Source organism: Halichoerus grypus, chromosome 12 (genome assembly GCF_964656455.1).
Source record: "Halichoerus grypus chromosome 12, mHalGry1.hap1.1, whole genome shotgun sequence".
In the NCBI taxonomy this organism is placed as follows: Eukaryota; Metazoa; Chordata; class Mammalia; order Carnivora; family Phocidae; genus Halichoerus; species Halichoerus grypus.
Window position 1 is genome coordinate 89,286,076 of NC_135723.1, and position 23,266 is coordinate 89,309,341.

General features: G+C 49.5%; 1 protein-coding gene across 1 annotated transcript; it reads right to left on the reverse strand.

The window, feature by feature from the left end:
• Positions 1–291: 291 nt before the first annotated feature.
• On the reverse strand, positions 292–17,692 carry FAM180A (family with sequence similarity 180 member A). Its single transcript, XM_036100669.2, has 3 exons — positions 17,388–17,692; positions 5,738–5,838; positions 292–4,088 (listed from the first exon to the last, which is right to left on the reverse strand). Exons 1-3 carry the CDS (start codon positions 17,461–17,463, stop codon positions 3,744–3,746), a joined length of 522 nt encoding a protein of 173 aa, XP_035956562.1. The 5' UTR covers positions 17,464–17,692; the 3' UTR covers positions 292–3,743.
• Positions 17,693–23,266: the final 5,574 nt, after the last annotated feature.

A 23,266-nucleotide genomic window follows, 5' to 3' on the forward strand; every position in this document is an offset into this window, starting at 1 on the left:
GGTTCCCTTCCAGGTTATCTTGCCATTGTAGGATAGGCTACGATGACCCATCTCTTTAAATGCATGTGAAAAACTGGCTGCCATGTTTGCTACATTCGGGCCTCCTTCCTGTGCTGATTTTGAAACTCAGAATGAACAAGACCACAGGTGTGATGTTTGGGTGGCAAATATTAAAGAGGCTGGAAAATAATAAACAGCTGCGGAACTCAATATCCACCATTCAACCCCTAGACCACTTCAAATTCCTTGGTGACATAATCTGACATAACAAAGATTCCATGGAGCCTAGTAAACTCGATCAGGACATTTTTATTACACCATAAGTGAATAATTGTTAAATAAAGTTAGGTAAGGTGAGCGACACAATTAAGACAGTAGTTCTTCTTCGTGACTCTATCCGTTTTTTCAGATGAAGGAAACATTTTCCAGAATACTATGCTTGAGAAATAGAAGGCAGGTTCCACTTAGATGAGGTATCTAAAGTAGTCAAACTCTTAGTAACAGAAAGTAGAAAGGCAGGTGCCAGCCACTGTGGGGGTGGGGGAGGGGAGTTGTTCCAGAGGTATCAATTTTGCAAGATGAAAAGTTCTAGAGATCTGTCATACCACAATATGCATAGAGCTAACACTATTGTACTGCGTACTTAGACATTCAGATGGTAAATTTCACGTTGTGTTTTTAACAATAAAAAAAATGTAAGATGTTAAAATGGGTTAGGCAACTAAGGGGTGCCATGTAAAGACATTTGACAAGCGTTCACCTGTGGAAATACCTCTGACTGATTTATCACTGAGGCGATTCTTTTTTAGATTCAAGGTGAGATGACAGAGCAATGGAAGTTTCAGCACAGAGATGTTTTTCAATGTCTCTTGAGTGACACCAGAAGTAGCCATGAGGGTGCCAACTCTAGAAGACGCTTCCAGAATTTTTAGATCCTAAAAGTCCCCAGCAGTATAGAAATGGCAGAATTAGTTACAGGCAAATTCCATAAGTTACAGGCAAATTTCCACAACAGACACCATGCCCTAGATTATTCTATGTGTACATATGACAAAATGTGACCCGGTTGTGATCGTGGTGTTACAGTGTGGTATTAATGAGGCAAAATGGGACAGTCCGTTTCTGTCCAGTCTACTACTTTACTGTTCGTTGAGCAAAGGGTCGGGTCTTGGGGTAGTGGTGGTGAGTGTTATATTTGACTTTGCATGTAAATGAAGTTACTATTATAAACTGTTCTTGTGGGTAAATAGTCAATTTGTATTCAGCCTAAAACAGTCATTACTAGTGTCATCTAGTTAGTAAAAATGGAATTGTCATTTGTCTTTAAAAAGGTCATGCCCTTCTTGTTTCTATTTTTTTTAGTCATTGACTACCACATAAATATGGGCCCTGATTTATGACTACACAGGTGCCTTTAATTTTTTGCTGCAGGGTGAATGAACTACCATTTTATCACTGGTCCTGGGAACCATCCTCCCATTCATGGATCTCCTACTCCTGGGAGCAGGCATGTATATCATAACATGGAAGACAGGGAGGGCCTACAGGGTGGTCTTTCCACCCAGTGACTGGAAGAAAGCACTCAGATCCAACCTAAGGGGGGGTGGAGCCCTGGGGTGGGATGCAAGACTCTGAGGCCGGGCTATTGCCCAATGTCGAAGGGTTGAGGCCTCTGCTCACCTCCTCCCCACCCCACATCCAGGGAAAGTACAAATAGCGGAGGCAGACCATGAGGCTAATCTGCCTTTTGGGAAATCCCATCCCTGTACATTGACCTTTGTTTGAGTCAGACAGTGATACCCGAAGGGGGCGGAAAGACAGTGAGTATCAGAGTGCAGGCAGGCAGAGTTCAAGTGAGCAAAAGTCAGCCCAAAGAGACTGGGAGACGCCTCTAAGAAGTGGACACAAAGATAATCAGAACTGGGCCCAAAGCTAGAGCAGAAGAGACACCAACTGAAATTAAGAGACCAGCTTAGTAACCATGTCAAAGAGAATACGTAATATTAGAAAGAGAAAAACTGAACAAAAAGCAAATATCAGAGACTGCATTTGAGGGAGGTAAGAGAGAAGTATAACCAGGGAATGAGAACCAGAGAGACTGACAGTTACTAATCTTCTGAACCCAAGCACATGAGGATGCCAAGCTGTATGCTTCTCTGATGATGAATACCTTCTTCCTCCATCCTACTATTTCTCCAAGGTGTTCATGCAGCTTGTGCGGCTCGGAAATCACTTATTCAAAGTTTTTAAGAAGTCCAGAGCAGCTTCAGGCATCATCAAATGACCACTGTTAAATACCCATTTCAGTATCGAATTTAGCCCGATAAGGTCTCACTCATTCAACGATTAGACTTCTTGCAACGGTAGCCTCCAAAACCCGGCTGTCAACCCAGGAGAGCCAGAAAGATCTCTGAGCCGGTGGGGAGTCTGTCCTAGAGCCCAGGACTTTCCTGCTAGCAGAGATCTTCATCTGCTAACTCATACTTAACCTAGAATTATAACAAGCCTAGCCATCTTGTTCTTCAGGCGATAGCAGCTACAAAAGAACACATTGCAAAGGGCGGGTTCTGTTGGCAAGAAAGAAAAGTGCATCTCAAAGCCTCACGGTGAAGAAGGCAGCAGAAGAGCTCAGAGCACATGCAGAATTAGAAGAGCCTGGGGCCTTCCAGGATCGGGGCAAACAGTCCAGCAGGTCCCTTAGGTCCTGCTGTCCTCTCTGTAATAGCTCGCACTTAGCTCAATGATCACGGGCATTTCAGAAGCAGTTAAAGCAATGTTAAAGGTTATTTTATCCAACTCCTTCATCAGGGTGTTTCAAAGATATTAAATAAGAGCCTAAGGTGTTTCGTATGTAGACTTTAAAAAGATACCAGGTCAATATTGCTCAAAGGAAAGTTTTGGCATTTGAAAGGGGAAATCCTGTCATCCGAAAAATCATTTTTATTTGGAGCACCTCATTTTCTGATGATGCTAAATGATTTTAAGCATTTGGCTAGACATGGCCGTTGGTGCCACCTCTTCATTAGGGTGATGAGAGTGACCCTCTCTGCATTAGCTTGCTTTCTCTGTTTGGAAGACAAGGCATGAGTGTTGTAGCCTTTCTGTGGGCCCCCTTCACGTTTCTCCTCTGTATTAGATCAGCTTTCAGAGAAGAAGAATCAAGACCTATAGGTCATAAAATTACTGATTTTCTGACTGATTCTTCTTGGCGACCTTTGGAAAAGGTGAGAAGTATATCTTTGATAACAATGTATTTATTTGGCTATAGCTCTAGGTTGGGGTTTTTTTTTTTTTTAGTCTCTTCCTATAGAACCTTTGGAAAGATGTTCAATCAACCTCACAGCCTGAGGTCTGTCCCCCATCTTCCCACCATGCCCAAACCTCTGTGTTGTCTCCTCTAGCTCTGTGCTCGCCCTTGGGTGTTGGAGGCAGTCACTCGGTGTTGGAGCATGGCTGAGACTCTACATGTCGCCAGGCAAATCATTGGGCCTTTGGAGGCATCTCGAAATTACCACTCTAGCCCTTTCTTCCAGCCCAGGTCACACTGTGACATCAATCAGATGTGCTTGTCGGGAATCTATAAGGGGCAAAGAACATGACGGCGTCCTTATGTTACCTCTGCTACTCTGAGTTGGTGGCATGTGCTTTGTTGCTGGGCTCTGTAAACGGAGTAGAGAATGAAGAGTATTTGGATTACTGTGTGTGTCGGTCCCTGCTCTGTGGTCCTGGTGCGGGCCAGTCTCTCAGGGAGACGCTCTGGGGCCTGAGGACCGCATCAAGTCGTGCCGCAGGGCCCGGAAGAGGCTACGGAGGGACTGGGCCCAGATGTCCTTCTGATGCCCTTGGGACAGGGCTGTGCGGTAGGCCGTGTAGGCCAGGGTCAGCGCTGTCCTTTCAAAGTCCTCTTTCTTGAGGACGCCAGGGTGGCTGGAGAGGCTGATGCTCAGCCGGCGGATGTCCGGGATGCTCTTGGGGATCACGTGATTGCAGATGATGTGGAAGTCAGAGGCCTTCCTCAAGGAGGCGAGCTCCTCGTCCTTGATGGAGATCTGCAGGTCAGGGCTGATGTCAAGTTCAGCTAGCAGGAACTGGAGAGAGACACGGGACATGGAAAGACATGAAGCATTTGGGCATCGCTGAGGACATCACTGTGTTCATTATCACATATGTTCATCTGGGGAGGCAGCTGTGTCTCCAATTCTGACTTTCCCACTAGCTGTGTAACCCTGGGTGAGTTACTTAACTTCTCTGAGCCTCATTTTCCTCCTCTGTGAGATGATTAGTGACAATAATACTTCACTGGGATATTGTGAGAAGTAAGACAAATACGGTGTCTGGTACAAAGCCACTATTTCAGGGACTGCTTACTGTTACTAGTGGCCTGGACCAGCGCACTAGTTCCTGATCTCCCTCCCACCCACCCACCGAAGATCTTCTAGAGCACGAACTGACTATTTTGGGTAATTTAAAATCAGAAGCTGAATTCGAAGGATGCAGAGAATTGTGCCAGGAATTAAGTGGGATACAGGGATTTGTCCTCATTTCTCACCTGTTCTTTAAGAGTAGCGTGGAGTCTGCCACGTGCATCCCCTGCTCCGTGCCGGGTTCATCCCAGCAACATAATAAATACTTCTTGGACTCCGAATTCTAACTTTCCTCTCTGTCTCTGACTCCTCCTGGCTCTAATCCATCCTCCATGCTACTGTCTGCTATCTTTCTAGAACAGATCTGTTCATGTGACTCCCAAGTTCAAGACTTGGCAAAGTTTGTCCCCCGTGGCGGGATTTGAAATCCCTTCCCCTTACCCCAGCTCAACTGCTTGGCTGCACAAGGCTGTCTCTTAGCCAGACAGTTCTGGGACGTGGAGGATGTGAGAGGATATCAAGGCAGGAGGGGAATTTTGGAGATCATTGTAGTTCCTCATTTAACAGTGGAGGAGATTCAGGCCCAGAGAGCAATGGCGGCTGACCCGAGGTCACCCAGCTGGTGGGGGCAGAACCAGAACGACAGCTCAGATCTTGAACTGGGAATTCTATCACTGAACCAGTCCAAGCAGCCTTGGGGAATCTACCTGTGGTTTGAGGATGAGTGGGGTCTTAGGGGCCCAGGTGAGAGGGGCAGAGGAAGAGAGCTTCGGGGTGGCCCCAGCCCGTCAGAAACGGAGCTGTCCCAGCATGCAGTTCCTGAGACACGGCTCAGCTCAGCACTCCTGACCAGTCCTGCCTCAGAACCTCTGCTTGGGGGGCGCCTGGGTGGCTCAGTCGTTAAGCGTCTGCCTTCGGCTCAGGTCATGATCCCGGGGTCCTGGGATCGAGCCCCACATCGGGCTCCCTGCTCAGCGGGAAGCCTGCTTCTCCCTCTCCTACTCCTCCTGCTTGTGTTCCTGCTCTCGCTAACTCTCTCTCTGTCAAATAAATAAATAAAATCTTTAAAAAAACCAAAAACAACAACAACAAAAAAACCTCTGCTTGGGAATGTTGCCCGACTCTGCTGCTCGGGTGCTGGAACCTCGGGGCCAAACGGAAATCTCTGATTTTGCCTCGACTGAACTCCCGATGCCATCCTTCCGTGTCACGGCGTGTGGGAGAGGGGAGGAGATACGAGGAAGACCTGGCTCTGGGATGGGCGGGACGGGATGAATCCGCCAAGTAGTCTAGACCAGTCCCTCTGGCGCTTAGGTCCCTTCTCCAAAAAACATAGAGAAGGCCTTGAATTGACCACTTTCCCTTCTGCCTACCTCATAGAGCAGTTCGACTTCCTCCAGGGAGTTCTGCAGGACGGGGTTCAAGGGCATTGATGAGGATCTCTTTGGCCGATGGGCAGCAGGAAACAGCACGGCTGCAAGAAACCAGAGTTAGCTGGAGGGGCTGCGCTGTGCACATGGCCTGGAGGCCGGCCAGCCAGTCCAGAGAGTGACTGACTCCAGGTGGCGGTAGACGTGAAGCGGCGAGAGGTGACAGATGACTCTGGTGTGTCCCCGAGAGCTCCCAGGCATGTCAGACGTTACTATTTCAGACCAGCGACTTCAAACCTGGCTGCTCATCAGAATCATCCCAGAAAGTTTTGAAAAATATGTATGTCTAGGGATATGTATATCCTAGAGAATTTACATAAAACAAAATAAAACAGAAATGAGCAAACTGACAGCCCTCCCCCTGCCCCAATTCAACAGATGAGTTCTCTAATAATACTGCTCCCTTTATCAATAGGAAGGACTGGTTTATATTTATTGACAACCCTTTTAATGAGAGGATCAGACTTCTGGCTAGTCCCCAGCCATCTGAGATATAGCCGCCAAGAATCTGAATACAGGTGACAAAGTGCAGGAAAGGAGCTGTCACGAGACCCTGACGCTTGGCCCCAGGGGTGTGGTGAGCCAAGCTCAGCGCTTCCCCCAAGGGCTGGCTGACTTAGAGATGCATTTGGTATGAAGTCAATGACTTGTCAGTGTTATTCCTTGGGGACTGCATTTAGAAGTTATAGCTGGAGGAAGATGGATGAGCTGCTAGAGGTAGAGGGCGTAGCAGAATTGGGAACTGACAGAGGAAGGTGAAGGAGGAGACCAACTATTAGAGTATGGGAATAACCAGGACAAATTGCTGTTCTCCAGGATCGTGTTGGGTAGGAGCAGACAGCCCCGTTCAGCCCAGCCCCACCTTGTACCAGGGCACTGTGCAGAAGGGATTGGTCCCCCTGCTGCCGGCTGATAAAAAAAGATGCATCTTCTTCAAGACACTTGAATGTGATCTGCCAGAAGCCTGGGCAACTAACTGTAAAAATCCAAGAGACTTGGAGGTAAGTAGCGCCCCCTGAAGTTGTGCGAACCACAAGTTGTACAACCATACACAACAGTTCTCCTTCTTGATAATGGTGCCCTTGGAACCACCAAGAAAGAGTCTAGTGATGTCCAGTGTACTCTGGTTAAAGAAGGCAGGGCACTGCCTAAGCATTTTAGAAGGTTTTCAATCGGAAGTGATACAAGTGAAACATTTTCAATGTAAAGGACATTTCCTGAAAAGCCCACTGGTGGGCATCTCCTACTTCCTGGAAAAAGCTGGTTGGATATTGTATTGCTATAATACTGTTTACTCTGTAACTCATTTATTATCTATACCACAGGTTCCTCCCGGGCTGGGATATATACGGTTTCGTGTTTCTCTATCCCAGCAGAGCCTGGCAGGCTGACCAAATCCCTGCACTGAAGGAAGCCTTGACGGGCAGAGTGACCAACTCTGCTTTCCCAGAGCATTTCGGGGGAAGGAGCCTATGAATTGCTGAGCAATAGTTCCTAGCCCAGCAGTTTAGCAAAATTTGTTTTCTTTGCCAGGAAGTGCCAACTTCCCACAGAATCATAGATTTTAGGGCTTGAGAAGGCCTTGGCCTCTGTTCACTCATTGCCTCTGCCTACAGTCTCAGGTGGAGGGAGGCATCCCCTGCTCCACTGATTTGCAACCTTGACCCAAGGGGCTGATGCATGGGTCCCAGCTGCAGAGGTTCTGATTTAACTGAGCGGGGTGCACATGGGACAGGAAGAGTTTTTTTCAAAGCTTCCTAGGCTTCTTAGGGCAGCTTCTAATGGCAGCCGAGGTTGAGAATCAGACGGTGCTTGACCTGACGTTGTGGAGAAGGAGCTGCCCCGGCCATATGGCCACTCTTAGGGTAACCCAGCGGTTGTCACCCTTGACCGGACATCCGGATCACCTGGGAGCTTGGAAAATCCCGAATGCCCAAGGCCAGCTCCCAGGCCAATTCATGGGCCTCTCCCTGGGGTGGATGTAGGCAATGGGACTTTTTACAGCTTCCAGGTCATTACAGTGGGCAGGCATTGAGTTATCCAGACCCACAGCCAAGCAGCGGGTGCCCTGCTATGAGGCGAACCCCACTCCCATCTGAGGGGTCATCTGAAGAGACCAGGGCCATCATGTTCTTGGAGACAAACGAGTAGAGGCACAAAGAGGGTGCGTACTTTGACTCCAATTTCTCTTTGGTGGGAGATGACACCAGGATCAGACCTGGTTTTAGACCGAGATGTGACCTGCTTCTTTCTGTGTGCCCTTTTTCTCTTCTTACCATGAAAGGGTGGATGAAATCCCATTCTCAGGATAGGATCCGAGAGCAACTTTACTTCTTTAATTCTTGTCCCCGGATTCCATTCTTATTGTGAAATTACAGGTATTGTTCCCTTAAAAAAATTCACACCCCAATAGGTGAAGGGGATAGGAGGGAATGAATGCCGTGGGCATGGAGCCCTTTCTGCTTCCTGTCTTCTCAGACTTGGGATGGCTGCCTTCCGGAAAGTTCTTCACAGCTGAACTGTCTCCCTGTGAACACCAACACTCCTTTAACACACACACCCCAAGTGGACCCTGAGTTCTCAAAGAATGGGGAAGAAAATACTTCTGGATTCAAAGCTCAGCTTAATCATGAAAACACTGTTGTTTCCAAGAGCCCTTGTTCTGTTTCTTTTTAAAAATGGTAACACAGTTTGGGGAAGATGGTTAGAAATAGCTTCAGCCTCTGGACCAGGAGACTGATCATTGCCCCAGAAAGTGTATGTGTGGGGGGCACAGAAATCTGAAAGATGGACAACCTCCCCCCTTGTTCTCCTGCTCCACATGCTTCCACCACCTTCTGCCGGAGCCCCGCCCGTTGCTGGGACTGCTTGGATGGTGTATCCAGCAGGTGCTTTTCTACCACCCTGGGTGTGGAAATGCAGCTAGCCCCTGGCCAGACATCTGAGAGGCTGGGGTCTGACTCTCTGGAAAGAAGGCAAGGCCTGGAGAGGGATAGATTCACCTTTGCAGAGACGCTGGAGGGGGCCGGGGTGGGGCGGGAAATAAGCTATGTCTGGTCCTCGGCAAAACATTTGGATAAAAGGTTAGATATACAGTCACTCCCGATGTTCTTGTCTGCGACAGGAAAGGCTGGACTCTGCCAGAAAGGCAAATGGCCCACGCGAGAGCTGACCAGCTCCCAGAGGCATGTATGAGCGAAGCTTTAAGCTAGACCTGCTCCCGCGTCATTAGACACGCTCCCCCAGGAAGCCTTTCCTGCAACCCTGCTGGCCACCGGTGTCCTCTCTCCAGCTCCGTATGCCCTCTGCGTCCTGTCTCCACATTTCCCATCTTGCTGTCTGTCACCCTGAAAGCGTTCGTCAGGGTGGCCGGCTCCTGGGAGCGAGGGAGGAAGTTTATGCTCCCCCTGCTTGACCTCAATGTCTGCGTAACACTGGGCTTCAAGGGAAGGCTCAGTATATATGTGGGGATGATTTTAAAGACGAGCCAGGGATTTTGGGGGTGCCTGGGTGGCTCAGTGGGTTAAGCGTCTGCCTTTGGCTCAGGTCATGATCCCAGGGTCCTGGGATCGAGTCCCACATCAGGCTCTTTGCTCAGCGGGAAGCCTGCTTCTCCCTCTCCCTCCGCTGCTCCCCTTGCTTGTGCTCTCTCTCTCTCTCTCTCTGTCAAATAAATGAATAAAATCTTAAGAAAAAAATCTTAAATAGAAATAAAGATGAGCGAGGGATTTTTAAAAAGCCTCACCAAACCAAAACAGCCGTGCACTCTTCAGGCTTTGCTGAGGTCTTCCTGTCCTGCCAGCTCATCACCTACCTTGATGGAGGTCATCGTAAGCTTGGCTGCCTGCTCATCTGGGGCAGCCCGGCCTCCACCAGGCTGATGGGAGGGAGACCTGAGGGCTCCCCACTGGGTGGCTATTAGCGATGGCACCTTTGCGGAGAGAGGGGACAGCGGGGACAGTGTGGGGGGCCAGAGACGGGCAGAAGGACCCCACCCGAGCATGGAGCCTCAAGCAAGAAGGCTACTGGGACAGGTTTGTTGAAATCACTGACTTCATGTGCCTCTTGCTTGATGTAAAACTGGGCCAATTTGTTTTCTTCTTCTCCTCTCAATACTCCCCAGCCAGCCTGCCCTCCAGCTATTTCTTCAGGATGTGAATGTGCCCATGAGGACCACTCAGTGTGACCAGGGGACATCAGAGGCTTCCATGTCTCCTAGCACGAAGGTCTGCTGCAAGGCTGGTCTCGGGGCAGGGAGACCGTAAGCTTCTCCCCTCCTCCCCGACACCCTGGCCATATGAGCCTTGTGGGGGGGACATTGAGGGTCTATGATATATCGGACAGACCAGCATAGAACAAAGGATTTTCTTGCTAAAGGTCATGCATGTTCACTGATCCAGTCCGGGAACTGGATCCAGAGATTCGAGAGTCTGTATTACGGCATGTTCTGTCCATATCTTCTGCTGAGAGCCGCGTTCGGACCGCAGACCAAAGTTGTTAAAATGTGAAGCTCAGATACCGTAAAGGTGCATGAGCCCACTGTGTGCTAGTCGACGTGCTGTGTGCTTTCCGGACGCACCTTGTGAGGTGAGTACTAACATGCCATTTCACAGATGAAGAAACGTGGAGGTTAAGAAACTTGCCCTAGGCCACCCAATTTGTTTGCCGTAGGACTGAGATAAAATCCAGACCTCGCAGGCTCCCAAACCCTATCTCACCGATAGGGAGAACAATGCTATCTTTTTGCAGGTGTATCCCCCCGAAGACTGGGCTCAGGAAAGATAGTGCAGTTAATTATGAATGAATGCATTTGGTATAAGACATATTCTGAAATGAATCACACATAATTTTTTCTTTTTTTTAGAGAGAAAGAGTGTGCGTGAGTGGGGGGAGGGACAGAGGAAGAGGGGGAGAGAGAATTTTAAGCAGGCTCCACGCCCAGCGCAGAACCCAAGGCAGGGCTTGATCTCACGACCCTGAGATCATGACCTGAGCTGAACTCAAGAGTCAGCCGCTTAACCGACAGCGCCACCCAGGCGCCCCTTACCACACACAGAATTTTTAAAAATTCTCTAACTTTGATTTATAATCCTGTGATACGCAAGGTCACATTACTACAGCCCTGCGATCACTCTCCTACATAGACCCTCAACTCCTCTGCTCCCTGTTTGTTCTCTGCAATCACTTGGCAAAGTCACAGCGCATCTCCGCCCGTGTCCCCTGCTGCACCCGTGCCCCTGGATGTGGCCGGAGGAAAACACAACCGTGTCACGTGCTCTCATCGTGAGTTCACGGTCGTTCGGCTCACAGGGGCCTTTCCATGCTGCCCGACCACGCTCCGGATTTCCTGGTTCCTCCCACTTGGTTCCACACCTTCTAGTCTTTCCTTAAAGCTGCCTGCGCCGTGTCCGCACACTCGGACGTCGCTGTTGCGCCCGTGCGCCCGTCCGGAGCCGACCTCCCCGCGTGCGAGCGCCGCGTCCGCGGAGATGGCCCGCAGCTCTCCCCCGTCCTCTGCTCTCTCCCGCGTCTTTCACCCCCCTCGCTACCGGGTCTTCCACATCGGCACCAACACTTGTTCTGTCCGAGAAGCACAAAGCCCTCTGTACGGGCGGCTCCTCCTTCCCCCTGCCTCTTCCCGCGGCCGAGCCCTCCTCATCCCCGCTCTCTCCTCGCTTCGGGCCTCGCCGCCGCCCCGCGGACTTCCAGCCTCGCCCTCCACACCCGACGGCCGGCCACCCAGCCGCCCGCGCGCATCGCCTTGGCCGCCTGGGAGAGCGGCCTCTCCCGACCCGTACCCGGGCCGACGCCAGCGCGCGCACGCACGCACGCACGCACGCACCACGCACACACGCACGCACCACGCACGCACGCACGCACACACCACGCACACACACCACACACACACCCCAGACGCATGCCACACCGCACACACACGCACGCACGCACACAGCACGCACACATACCACACACACACCCCAGACGCATGCCACACCGCACACACACGCACACACCACACCACACCACGCACACACACCACACACACACCCCAGACGCATGCCACACCGCACACACACGCACACACCACACCACACCACGCGCACACACCACACCACACCACGCACACACACCACACACACACCCCAGACGCATGCCACACCGCACACACACGCACACACACACGCACACACCATGCACACACCACGCACACACACCACACACACACACCCCAGACGCATGCCACACCGCACACACACGCACACACACACGCACACACCATGCACACACCACGCACACACACCACACACACACACCCCAGACGCATGCCACACCGCACACACACGCACACACCACACCACACCACGCACACATACCACACACACACAACCAGACGCATGCCACACCGCACACACACGCACACACCATGCACACACCACGCACACACACCACACACACACACATACCACACACACACACCAGATGCATGCCACACCGCACACACACGCACACACACCACGCACACATACCACACACACACACAACCAGACGCATGCCACACCGCACACACACGCACGCATGCACGCACACCACGCACACACACCACACACACACACACACACACACCCCAGACGCATGCCACACCACACACACACGCACACACCACACCACGCACACATACCACACACACACAACCAGACGCATGCCACACCGCACACACACACACCCCCGCACACACTCCTACCACACCACACACACACCACATGCCACACACACACACAAACACACTCCACATATGCATGCACCATACCTCCACACAAACCAGACCCATGCCACACACACATGCACACACACCGTACATACCACACAAACACACATACCCCACACATACAAACACTGCTCCCCCTACACACCCATCCTGCTGTCTATAGTCTTCCCCATCTCTCTCAGTTGCTCAGGCCAAAAACCTTGGAGTCATCCTCGATTTTTCTCTTTCACATTGCACATCCAACCAATCAGCAAGTCTTCCCGGCTCTGCCTTCAAAATATATCTGGAATCCGTGTACTTCTTGCTAGACTCCTGGTTCAAGGCTTGAGCACCTCTCCTAAAGTTGTCTTAGCTTCCATTCTTGGCTCCCACCCTTGTTCTGTTCTTTTTTTTTTTTTTTTAAGATTTATTCATTTATTTGAGAGGGAGAGAGAGAGTGAGAGAGAGAGAGAGAATATGTGCGAGCAGGGGAAGAGGCAGAGGGAGAGGGAGAGAGAATCTCAAGCAGACTCCTGCCACCCCAGCCACAGGCCTCTTCACTGCCATGTGAGCACACCAGGCATGCTTCTGCCACAGGGCCTTTGCACTTCTCTTTCCTCTGCCTGGAATAATTCCTCCAGCGATTGCATGGCTTACTCCCATGTTTCCTTCAGGCCTTTCATCACCTCCTCAGGGACACCCTCCCTGATTTCTCTATTTAAACGTATAATCCTTTATACTCTGTCCCTAATTTATTGTCAGCAAACAAACCAGATGTCTTATTTATATTTGTGTTTGTGTCTGTTTCCCTCACTAGGATGTCAGCTCCCTGAGGGCGTGGGATCTTGTCTGTTTTGTTCGGTGCTGTATTCCCAGTGCATAGCATCCTGCCCACAACTATCGAAGGAGTAGATGATCCCATAGAAACACATTAACTACCCTTGTCACTAAACCCCATTCTTTTCAGAGCGCTTTACTAAATCCTTCTCTCCCCTCCCACCCCCCTTTTATTAATATGCTTCATGCCCAGTGTGGAGCCCAAGGCGGGGCTTGAACTCACGACCCTGAGATCAAGACCTAGGCCGAAATCAAGAGTCAGATGCTTAACTGACTGAACCACCCAGGTGCCCCTAAATTCTTCTCTTTCTAACAGGAGGATTCTAGAACTTATTCTTAGTTCCAGGTGCTGGGTAATTATCAAAATGTAGATGTGATCTCCTGTCTCTACCACCCCCTCCCTTTATCTCCGAGGAGCCTGTATTCTTGCCCGGGAGAAGCCCCTTTTAATGTTCTCAGTCAAGGCGGGCGCCTGTCTCCCCCACACCTTAGCTTGTCCAAGCTTTCTTGCCCAGACATACAGACAGAAATCTCCTTAAATGGAAGAGCCTGTCTGTGCTCTGAAGCCTGACCTTCTCGTTGACCTTTTGTAATCTGGGATAAAAATCTTCCACCCCGCCATCTTCCAAACATGTTTGGTAGAACAGAATGGTAGTAAGGCTAAGCCTGGTTCCCGCATAACTGTACACAGCATTTGTACCAAAGAGCTTGTTGGAAAGGATTCGAACTGCACACCGTATCAAGCCAAAATACACGATATTTTTAACGAAGCAGTTGAAGCAACTCAATGGAAATGGTTTGGGTGTGGAAAGGAAAAACTCTCATTTATGAAAGATCTTTTGTGAGATCTTACGGATGTCATTTACTTTTCTGCTCCCGGGCCCGCCCTTCAGAAACGCAGTGACATTCTGAGGGAGCCAGGATCTTGGCCCCATGTGTTGGGGTCCTCTGGGAGCACCAGAGGGCCAGAGGGCTACGGGGAGCAGGGAGCACCTGCGGGGTGGGGAGGGGATGAGGGAGGGCAGCCGGACTCTGATGCCGCAGACGTGGGGTGGGTGACAACCTCCAGCTCTAGCCTTCTGGCTGAGTGATCTGGGCTCCTCGACTGCTCGCCCATGCTCTAGTGTCCTTATCTGTGTGTGGTCAGAAGACCACCCGCCCCGCCGAGTCACTGGGCCTACGGGGCTGTGCTCAGTTACGCGAGTCCTGTTAGGACATACTGAACACTGACCATGGGCCCTTCCCTTCATGCCTGAAAACACACACAGCACTAAAAGGGAATCCTGAAAATGACGTAAATTCCGCGAGATAACTGAAGGGCCATCCTTCCCTATTAACCTGCTTTTGAAAAGAACAATTGACATGTATTTAATAAAAACAGTTATAGTATGTAATGCATACATTTCTTTTTTTTTTTCTTTTTCTTTTTTAAAAAGACTGGTTAGTTCTCCTCAGCCCCCCAAGTGGTGTTCTGGCAGGACCTGGGGGCTTGGGCCAGGTGTGTCCGGCCGACCACAGGTGAGTCACCAGCTAACCACAGGTGAGTCATCAGGTCTCCGAGAAGTTGGTGGGGCTGGATCAGGCTGGCGTGGAAAACTGCCTCCCAAGGCCGAATCCTAGAGAGCGGTTCTAGGGAGAGGCCCGGAGAATGGTAGGAAAAAGGTCGTCTTGACAGCAGGGTGTGTTCCTTTTGGGTTGATTTCTGCATTTCCACTTGGGGGCAGCGGGTGGGGGAGGATGGGGACTGGGGTGCTGGTGCTGGGGGTTGGGGCTCAGGGAGGGGGGAGAGAGGCGGGGTGGAGGGGGTTGGAGGGGCGTGGAGGGGGGGTTTGCATGTAGAGGTGGAAGACCCTGCAGGGAGAGGTGGCTCTCTGGCTGTTTCGACAGGGAATTCTTCTAAATTAGGCCTGGCGCTGGGGTGGGTGGGGGTTGGGGTAAGGATGAAGGCGAAGGGAACAGTTAAGTACATTCGGAAAAATTGTTTTTTATTTGGGTGGGACTCCCATTCCATCTTTAAAAAATGGCAATTGGGTATTCCTTTTATAATTAGAAAAAAATGTTAAAAATGAAAAAAAAATCAACTACGTGGAAGACTTTTTGATGATGGTTAGAGGGACTCTATCGCTTGTTGACTCTGCTGGGAACCACTAATCTAGCACTTAACAAAGCTGCCTCATCATGGTCTCTGTTCCAGCTCTGCTGGCTTCCTGTCTCTAGATAGATTTGTTATTATTATTTAGGGGCTGACCTTCTCCAGGGAGGGGGTGGGCAGAGCACTAGCTCCCCGGATGTTGCTATAGAACCTTCTGTGGAATGAGAACCTCAAACTTTCTTCAATGAAATTTTTTTCATTGGTTTAGGTGGTAGGTAATAATTCACAGTGATAAGCTTCTTTACCGTTTACAAAACATTTTATTTACATTTTGAATATGACCCTCACCACACGTAGTGGAGATAAGCTCTGTTACTGTTAATATGTGACTCGTTAGTGAGCCGAAGCTCAGAGAGGTTAAGAGATTTGCCAGACATCACACAGCCAATGAAAGGCAGAGCTTAAATCTTTGCGTTTCTTACAGGATTGCCCATGACGTGGCTGTGGTGTTTACAGCCTTGTTACAAATCCAGTGATCTCACTTGGCTTTCTAACAGCCTGTGCATTGCGAGGGGGGGTATTATCATCTTTTTCTAATAGGCAAATTAGGGAAGGCCCCCAGTAGCACACAGGGTAAGTGGCTGAATGTAACGCCAAGGTCTCTTTGCTCTCCTAAGTGTTGTCTCCGAAGTTTGTGCACATCATGAGCAGGGAGGGTGTGTGTGTGTGTGTGTGATGTTCCCAGAAAAAAAGGAAAATGTTCCATTAATTATTTGCCTCTGGGTAACAATCATTTCATAGCTCAGCTCAGAGAATTGGCAAATCACTGATCTCAAGCTTAAAACTGAGGGCATAAAACTCAAATACGTGAATGGCTTTTGCTCCCCACCCGTGTCAGATTCATTTGCTCTGTGCATCTCTGGTTCACACTCAATGCCCCTTCTTTCCTCAACACTCTCCTTGAGAACCTGGAGGCTCAGCCCCACACCCACCCCTCCCGCCATGCCAGTCTGCGTCCTCTTTTGGAGCTCTAGAAACACCTATGAGCCTGACTTCTTTTTCCAGTGCTTCTGGGGAGAGAGACCTCAGTTGATTTTAGGCAGCAGAGAGGGTTGAGTTGAGCTCTGCACGGAGTGGTCTACACTGCTGCTCCCTCGGTCCCCAGCAGTGATCAACTCTAATTGGCTGGACATGCCACCAGTGTCCGCCAACTGGAGCCAGTCCTGGGCATAGAGAAAAGATGCCATGGGGTCCCGGGGGAAAGGAAGTCGGCCATGAGGGAACAGCCTTGCCAGGCTCCCTCCTTTCCGAGGTGGACCTCGGGGCAGGTGGGAGTAGCTGTCTGACACACACCTGAGTGAATGCTAAAGGGTCACTCTTCTTGTCCTGCCACTGGGCCAGCCCTCCCCAGCCGGAAAGATGCGTCCACCCCTGCTCGGAAGCAGCATGGAGACCTCCACGGGGACAGCCAATGCCCAGGACCCCTTGTAGCAGGCCTTTTGCACCCCAGCACCCACAGTCCCACGATACTAGCATCAGTCCTGGTACCTGCTCTTCACATGCCCTGCCGGGCTACAGCAGCTGGGGGGTGGGGGGTGCTCAAGGGAGTCTGCTCACATTCTTGGAAGCAGAGATGACTTAGCTCTGGCATGTCAGAAAGGCATGCCCTCTGCATTCTTCACCTCCACCGAGTTCCCTCAGCGGCTTTGATATTTTTCAGTGTCCCATTCCTCCTCAGCTTCTAGCATCTTCTAACATGTCAGGAAGCTTCAAGCAATTGGCAGAGAGGAGATAAAAGGAGGGGGGTTGGTGCAGGGTTTTTAATTTCCTTCCACCACCTTATTCTTTCTCCCCCAAATTCCTAATTGTATTTAAGGAAGAGCAATGAGCATCCAACAGACAAATAGAAAGCAACTCACCCCTGCCCCACCTGCGGGACACAGCAGCCTGGGCATCATAACACAACAGCAGAAGCAGCAGCGTCTTCCAGCACATCTTTTCCTCTAAAAAGGTGAAAAGTTGTCCTCAAACCCAATGGGACCTTGGGAGCTACAGGTATGCCCGCACTGGTCCTCCCGGCACGAAGATGTAGTCCGTACCCCCGTTCCCTTTACAGACGTGCACAGATGCCCTCTCCTGCCCCAGAAGGGTGAAGGCAGAGGCAACCTCCTAAGAGGGGGGGAGTGGGGGGGGACAGGAATTGGGACCTCTGCTAATTCGACTCTCTCCGGGATTGGGGGACTGGGCTTCCACAGAGAGACTCTGTTTTTGAGCACATCTGGAGTGACTCACGGGGCATGTGATCTCCTTGGCAGTGGGGTGGATAAATATAATTTCTGTACTTGAGTTCCATGTGTTGGATGGACCCACTGGAATTTTTCTTTGACAAACAGACTCGTGGAACTTGTTAGAGAGCTGGCTGCCGTCCCCGTCCACACACACACACACACACACACACACACACACACACACACAGCAGAGCCAGGGGCGAGGGCTGCTGGAAGAGCTGGGAGGCCTGGTTGGCAGAAACTGGGGCTGACAGCCCGGAGTTGCCTTGAGGACAGCAGAGTCATTGTAGTGTCTGGGTTGAGTATCACTTGCTGCCCTTCCCCGGAGCTGGACCTAGCCATCTTGGTGCCTAGGGCCAGCTCCGAGAGCCTTCCCCAGGTTGTGGATGGATGGGGAGTCAGCAGTTGTGAGGAGCAGTGGTAGAACAGCGCTGTGGTGCATGGGTATTGTATATGCCACTAATGATCCGGGGACCCACAGTGACCCTCTCCTCCCATTCACATTCATGACACCCCAGTTGCTGGACTGTGTCTAGCTAGACCCGGGACCAAACCACTTTGATTCTCCCAAGCAAAACGGTAGTGTTCTTCCATGATCTTGTTTTGGGTAATTCATTAATTAACTTTTATCGAGATATAATTGACATATAGCATTGTGTAGGCTTAAGGTGTACAATGTGTTGATTCGATTTGCTGCACTTCTGTATTGCAATATGATGACCACTGGAGTGTTGGCTAGCACCTCTATCATGTCACGTGATTATCATTCCTTTTTTCTGGTGAGAACATTTGAGGTTCATGATCATTTTTAAAGACTGCCATAGACAGACACCGTGGTTTTTGTCTCCTATCACCTCTTCACCTTCTCTGAAGGAGCTAGAGCTTCAAGGACATTTTAGGATGACTTAACCACGCGGGTTTCCAACCTGTGGAGGTGGTGCCCAGGGTGAATGGGTCCCTGGGGAGATGCCAAGCTCTCTCTGCTTTGATCAGAACGCCTTCTCTTTTGAGCTGAAGGCAGACGCTTAACCGACTGAGCCACCCAGGCGCCCCCAGAACTCCTTTTTTAAATGTTGTAAGAAATGGCTTGAAAAACAAACTTGAGTATAAAATTTGAAAACCACTGATCTTACTAATATTAACAATAGCTCTTGGTGCTTAATTTGTTTTATGCACTGCGCTAGGTCCTCCTTGTCTCGACTGAATTAGTGCTGGCACCAAAAGCTATGCGGTTAATAGTACAAGACTGCACTCCTGTCCTGTAGATGTGTAACATGAGTCACAAATGTAATTTCAAATTTTCTGGGAGCCCCGTTAAAAAAAAGCGAAAAGAAACAGTATTGCAGCAATCATAATAATACATTTCATTTAACCAAATATATTTGGAATATAATTTCTCTGTGTAATCAATATAAATATCAACAGTAGTTTTTGATTCTTTTTCAGACCAGGTCTTTGAAATCCAATGTGTACTTCCCACAGCACATCTCGGTTCAGACCAGCCACATTTTAAGTGTTCAACAGTCACATGTGACCAGAGGCTACTGCTTGGGTGGAGCAAGGCTAGAAGGTAAGAGGGTGGGTTCTGTAGCCCGAGCAACACGGTAAGTTTAGTTAACATTTATCACCTCACATAAGATCTACTTTCTTAGCAACTGTCACATGTACAATGATGTATTATTAGTTGGAGTAACCATGATGTACATCACATCCCCAGGACATATTTATCTTATAACTGGAAGTTTGCACCTTTGACCCACCTTCACCCATTTCTTCTACCTCTGGCAACCATCAGTCTGTTCTCTGTTCCTTTAAGTTTGGTTTTTTTAGATTCCACATATAAGTGAGATCATCTACTATTTGTCTTTCTCCATCTGGTTTATCTCACTTAGCATAATGCCCTCAACTTCCACCCATGTTGTTCCAAATGGCATGATTTCCTTCTTTCCTATGGCTGAAAATATTCTATTGTGTGTGTGTGTGTGTGTGTTTGTGTATACACACACGACATCTTCTTTATCCATTCATCTGTCAGTGGACGCTAGGTTGTTTCCATGTCTTGGCTATTGTAAATAATGCTGCAATGAAAATGGGGTACAGATGTCAGTTTGAGATAGGGATTTCATTTCCTTTGGATATATACCCAGAAGTGGCATTGTTGGATCATATGATAATTCTATTATTAATTTTTTGAGGGCCCTCCATATTGTTTTCCATGGTGGCTGCACCAATTTACATTCTCACCCACAGTGCTCAAGGGTCCCCTTTTTCTCACATCCTCACCAGCACTTGTAATTGTTTGTTTTTTTTTGATGCTAGCCAGCCTAACAGGTGTGAGGTGATATCTCATTATGGTTTTGATTTGCATTTCTCTGGTGATGAGTGCCTTTTCATATACCTGGTCATTTATATGTCTTCTTTGGAAAAATGTTCAGTTCCTCTGCCTGTTTTTTTAATCAGATTGTTTTTTTGCTATTGAGTTGTATGAGTTCTTTTTTTTTTTTTTGTATGAGTTCTTTATATATCTTGGATATTATTCCTTTACCAGAATATGATTGGCAAATATTTTCTCCCATTCTGTAGGTTGTCTTTTCATTTTGTTGATGGTTTCCTTTGCTATTCAGTGTACTTCCTTTTTAAATCTGCAAAGATTACCCAAAGGACCTAGCATGGGACTGGGCACTCTAGCTGCCCATCCAATATTTGTTGACTGATACGGAAGCAGAGAAAGCTCCAGCTCCTCCCTGTTCTCTTGCCAACACTCCTGTGAATGAGGCAGTGCTGGGGAGGGAAGATGGACATGACTGCCTGGCCACGGGGAAACTAGGGCCAGAAATCACACTCTTGGCTTCCAGTCCTGGAGTTTTTCATAGGTAGGCTCAAATCACCAAACTGTCACCTCCTAATTCCTAAGCTGCATTGAAGATTGGCTTTTGGATTTGGGCTGGGAACGGATGTGTTTGTAACTAATTTCATTTCATGAGATGATGAACTAGGTCTTCTCTCCCACCACTACAACTTGGCAGCAGGAGGGAAATGCCTCGTTTCTCCAGGAGCCTCATTGAAGTCTTGGAAAACCCTGGCCTACTGCACTGATTTTTTCCCCATTCTTCTTGTTTGTCTTGTACACCGGGTAAGACTGGCAAGCAAATGGAAGCCTTTTGTGACAACACAATAAACCCACAACAGTGGAGCTTCCCCGAGTTACTGATTATACAAAGGACACTTAGGGGGTGGTGAGGATGTGCTCCTTAAGGCAACCGTTTTCAAGGGCATTTTTGCCTCTGTACTTCCCTTTGTACTTCTTGTCAGCTCCGGTCGCCTTACAGCTGAGTTACTCCAAGCATTTACTGAGTTCTGACCACACACCTTATTTTATTTCACTCAGTTTTCATAGCAGTTCTGTTCAGTGGATACTATAATAGAGCCCATTTTACAGATGGCAAACTGAAGCTTAGAAAGGATCAAGGGCTAGGGTCGCACAACTGTTAAATGGTAAGTACCCCCATATCCTACCCAGCAGGGCCCGAGATGAAAACACGACACCAGTAAAGCAGCTACACAGGGGAAGCATGATGCAGCTGGGGGACTGCTGGGCTGGGCCCATGTACTAGGGAGTAATAGGCGGGGGAGGATTCTATTCATTCTGAGGGCTCCAGTGCAGAAGCACCACGGTCAACACCCATTTGTTTGTCATGCAGTCCTTCATTCCTCTAGTCTTTGAGCATCAACTCCATGCCAGGCAGTAGGCATGTCAAACCAAATGAGACATGGTCCCTGGCATCAAGGCTCTTTATTCTAATCGGGGAAATAGACACCTCCATAGCTATTTAGAATATGCGATGTTAGATTTAATGATGGAGGACCCTATGGTAGGAAACGAGAGGGGAGGGTTATCTGGGAAGGCTTCTTGGAGGAATCGACACCTGAGTTAATATTTTAGGGATGAGTTGGATTTAATTAGGTTGTGGGGGAAGGGATGGTGGGGGGTGGGACAACCTGAAAAATGGCACAGAGGGGAGAGACAACTTGATGTGTACGTGGAACTGAAAGTGGTGGTCTTGTTGGAAGATCAAGGGTGAAGCAGGCAGCAGTGGGAGGCAGGCTGCTAGGGAGGAAGGGCCCCGTCATAGAGAGCCTTCTGTGCCACACCTGGACCGTTTCCTGCCAGGAGTAAGGAGTCCTGGAGGCCGCCACCAGGTGAACGAGGTGGCTAGGTTTATGGTGGCTTTGCTGCGGAGGGTGGGTTTGATAGGGTAGAGACCGGTCAAGGAGGGAGTAGATGCAAAGTTCTTGGGAAAGATGGTAAGGACCTGAATCAGGGCAGGAGCTAGTGGTGAAGGAGAGGAGGGCATGATTCGAGAAAGACTGAAGAGGCAGAATTGGGAACACACAGTGATTCCTCAGAGTGAGAGCTGAGGGGGGGAGAGGGGGGCAGACAAGAAAGTCCTGGGGTGTCCCCAGCTGAGACTGTGGGCACAGAAGGAGGAGGTGCTGGTTTCAGGGACGCTGTGATTTCGGTGTGGAAGTGTTGAGTTCGTGTGCTGGGCCTCGTGTTACTTGGTGTCTAGGCGCTCACTCCCTGCCATACCATCTGTACTGTGTTGCTGCCCGTGAGCCGTGGGAGTGGCTTCTCACTCTCCGAGCACTCCCTTCAACATCCGGATTCTCTGCTGTGCTCTGCAGCTGTGAGGGTGGGAGACAGGGTCAAGTCTTCTCAGAGGTGGGTAACTTGTGGATGGATTGGGATATGAATGCAAATAGATCCCCCAATGGAAGGAAATACGGACACCATGACATAAGTCTTCTGGCGTCTTCTCCCTTAGCCAAGAGGGGGACTAGAGCTCCCTTCTTTACCTGGTTGACTCCATTCATCCTTTGCGTTCTGGCGCAGGTGTCCCTCTCCCTGGGAAGCCCTTCCTGACCTCCCTGACTAGAGTGATTCCCCCAGTTAAGCACGTTCATAGCACTGTGACCCGATCCTCTGTATCTCAGCCCAGTTGCAATTTTACTTTGTGATATTTTGATGAAGCCTCTTAAACTGTGGACTGTAAGCCCCATGAATGCAGGGACTGTGCTAGTGTTTGCTCACCATTGTATCCCTAGAACCTTCTGGTACTTTGTAGGTGCTCTACCAGCAAGGCAGTGAGGCAGTAGGGGTCTCCGTCAAGGTCCTGGCAGAAAACAGGTGGCACTCTCTGAAAAGGAATCGAAGAGTCTAACGAAGGGACTCTTTATAAAGGAGTGAAAGGGTTAAGGGATTAGTCCAGGGACTCATCACAGTGGAGGCTGTTACCACGTGTTGTGGACTGAAATATGTCCTTCAAGAAGATATTTTGAAGTCCTAGCCCCGAGTTTCTGTGAATGTAATCTTAATTTGAAATAGGATCTTTGCAGATGTAATCAAGTTAAGATAAGGTCACTAGGGTGGGCCTTCAGCCGATATGACTGGTATCCTTAGAAGAGGAGACACAGACAGAGACAGTAAGGAGAAGACAGCCATGCGAGGA

Excerpts from the sequence above, each read along its gene's own strand:
- FAM180A (XM_036100669.2), bottom strand. The coding sequence starts at position 17,463 with ATGTGCTGGAAGACGCTGCTGCTTCTGCTGTTGTGTTATGATGCCCAG. Across the intron at positions 5,839-17,387 it reads GTCCCGCAGGTGGGGCAGGG|CCGTGCTGTTTCCTGCTGCC; the intron begins GTGAGTTGCTTT and ends GGTTTCTTGCAG. Across the intron at positions 4,089-5,737 it reads AAGTCGAACTGCTCTATGAG|TTCCTGCTAGCTGAACTTGA; the intron begins GTAGGCAGAAGG and ends GTCTCTCTCCAG.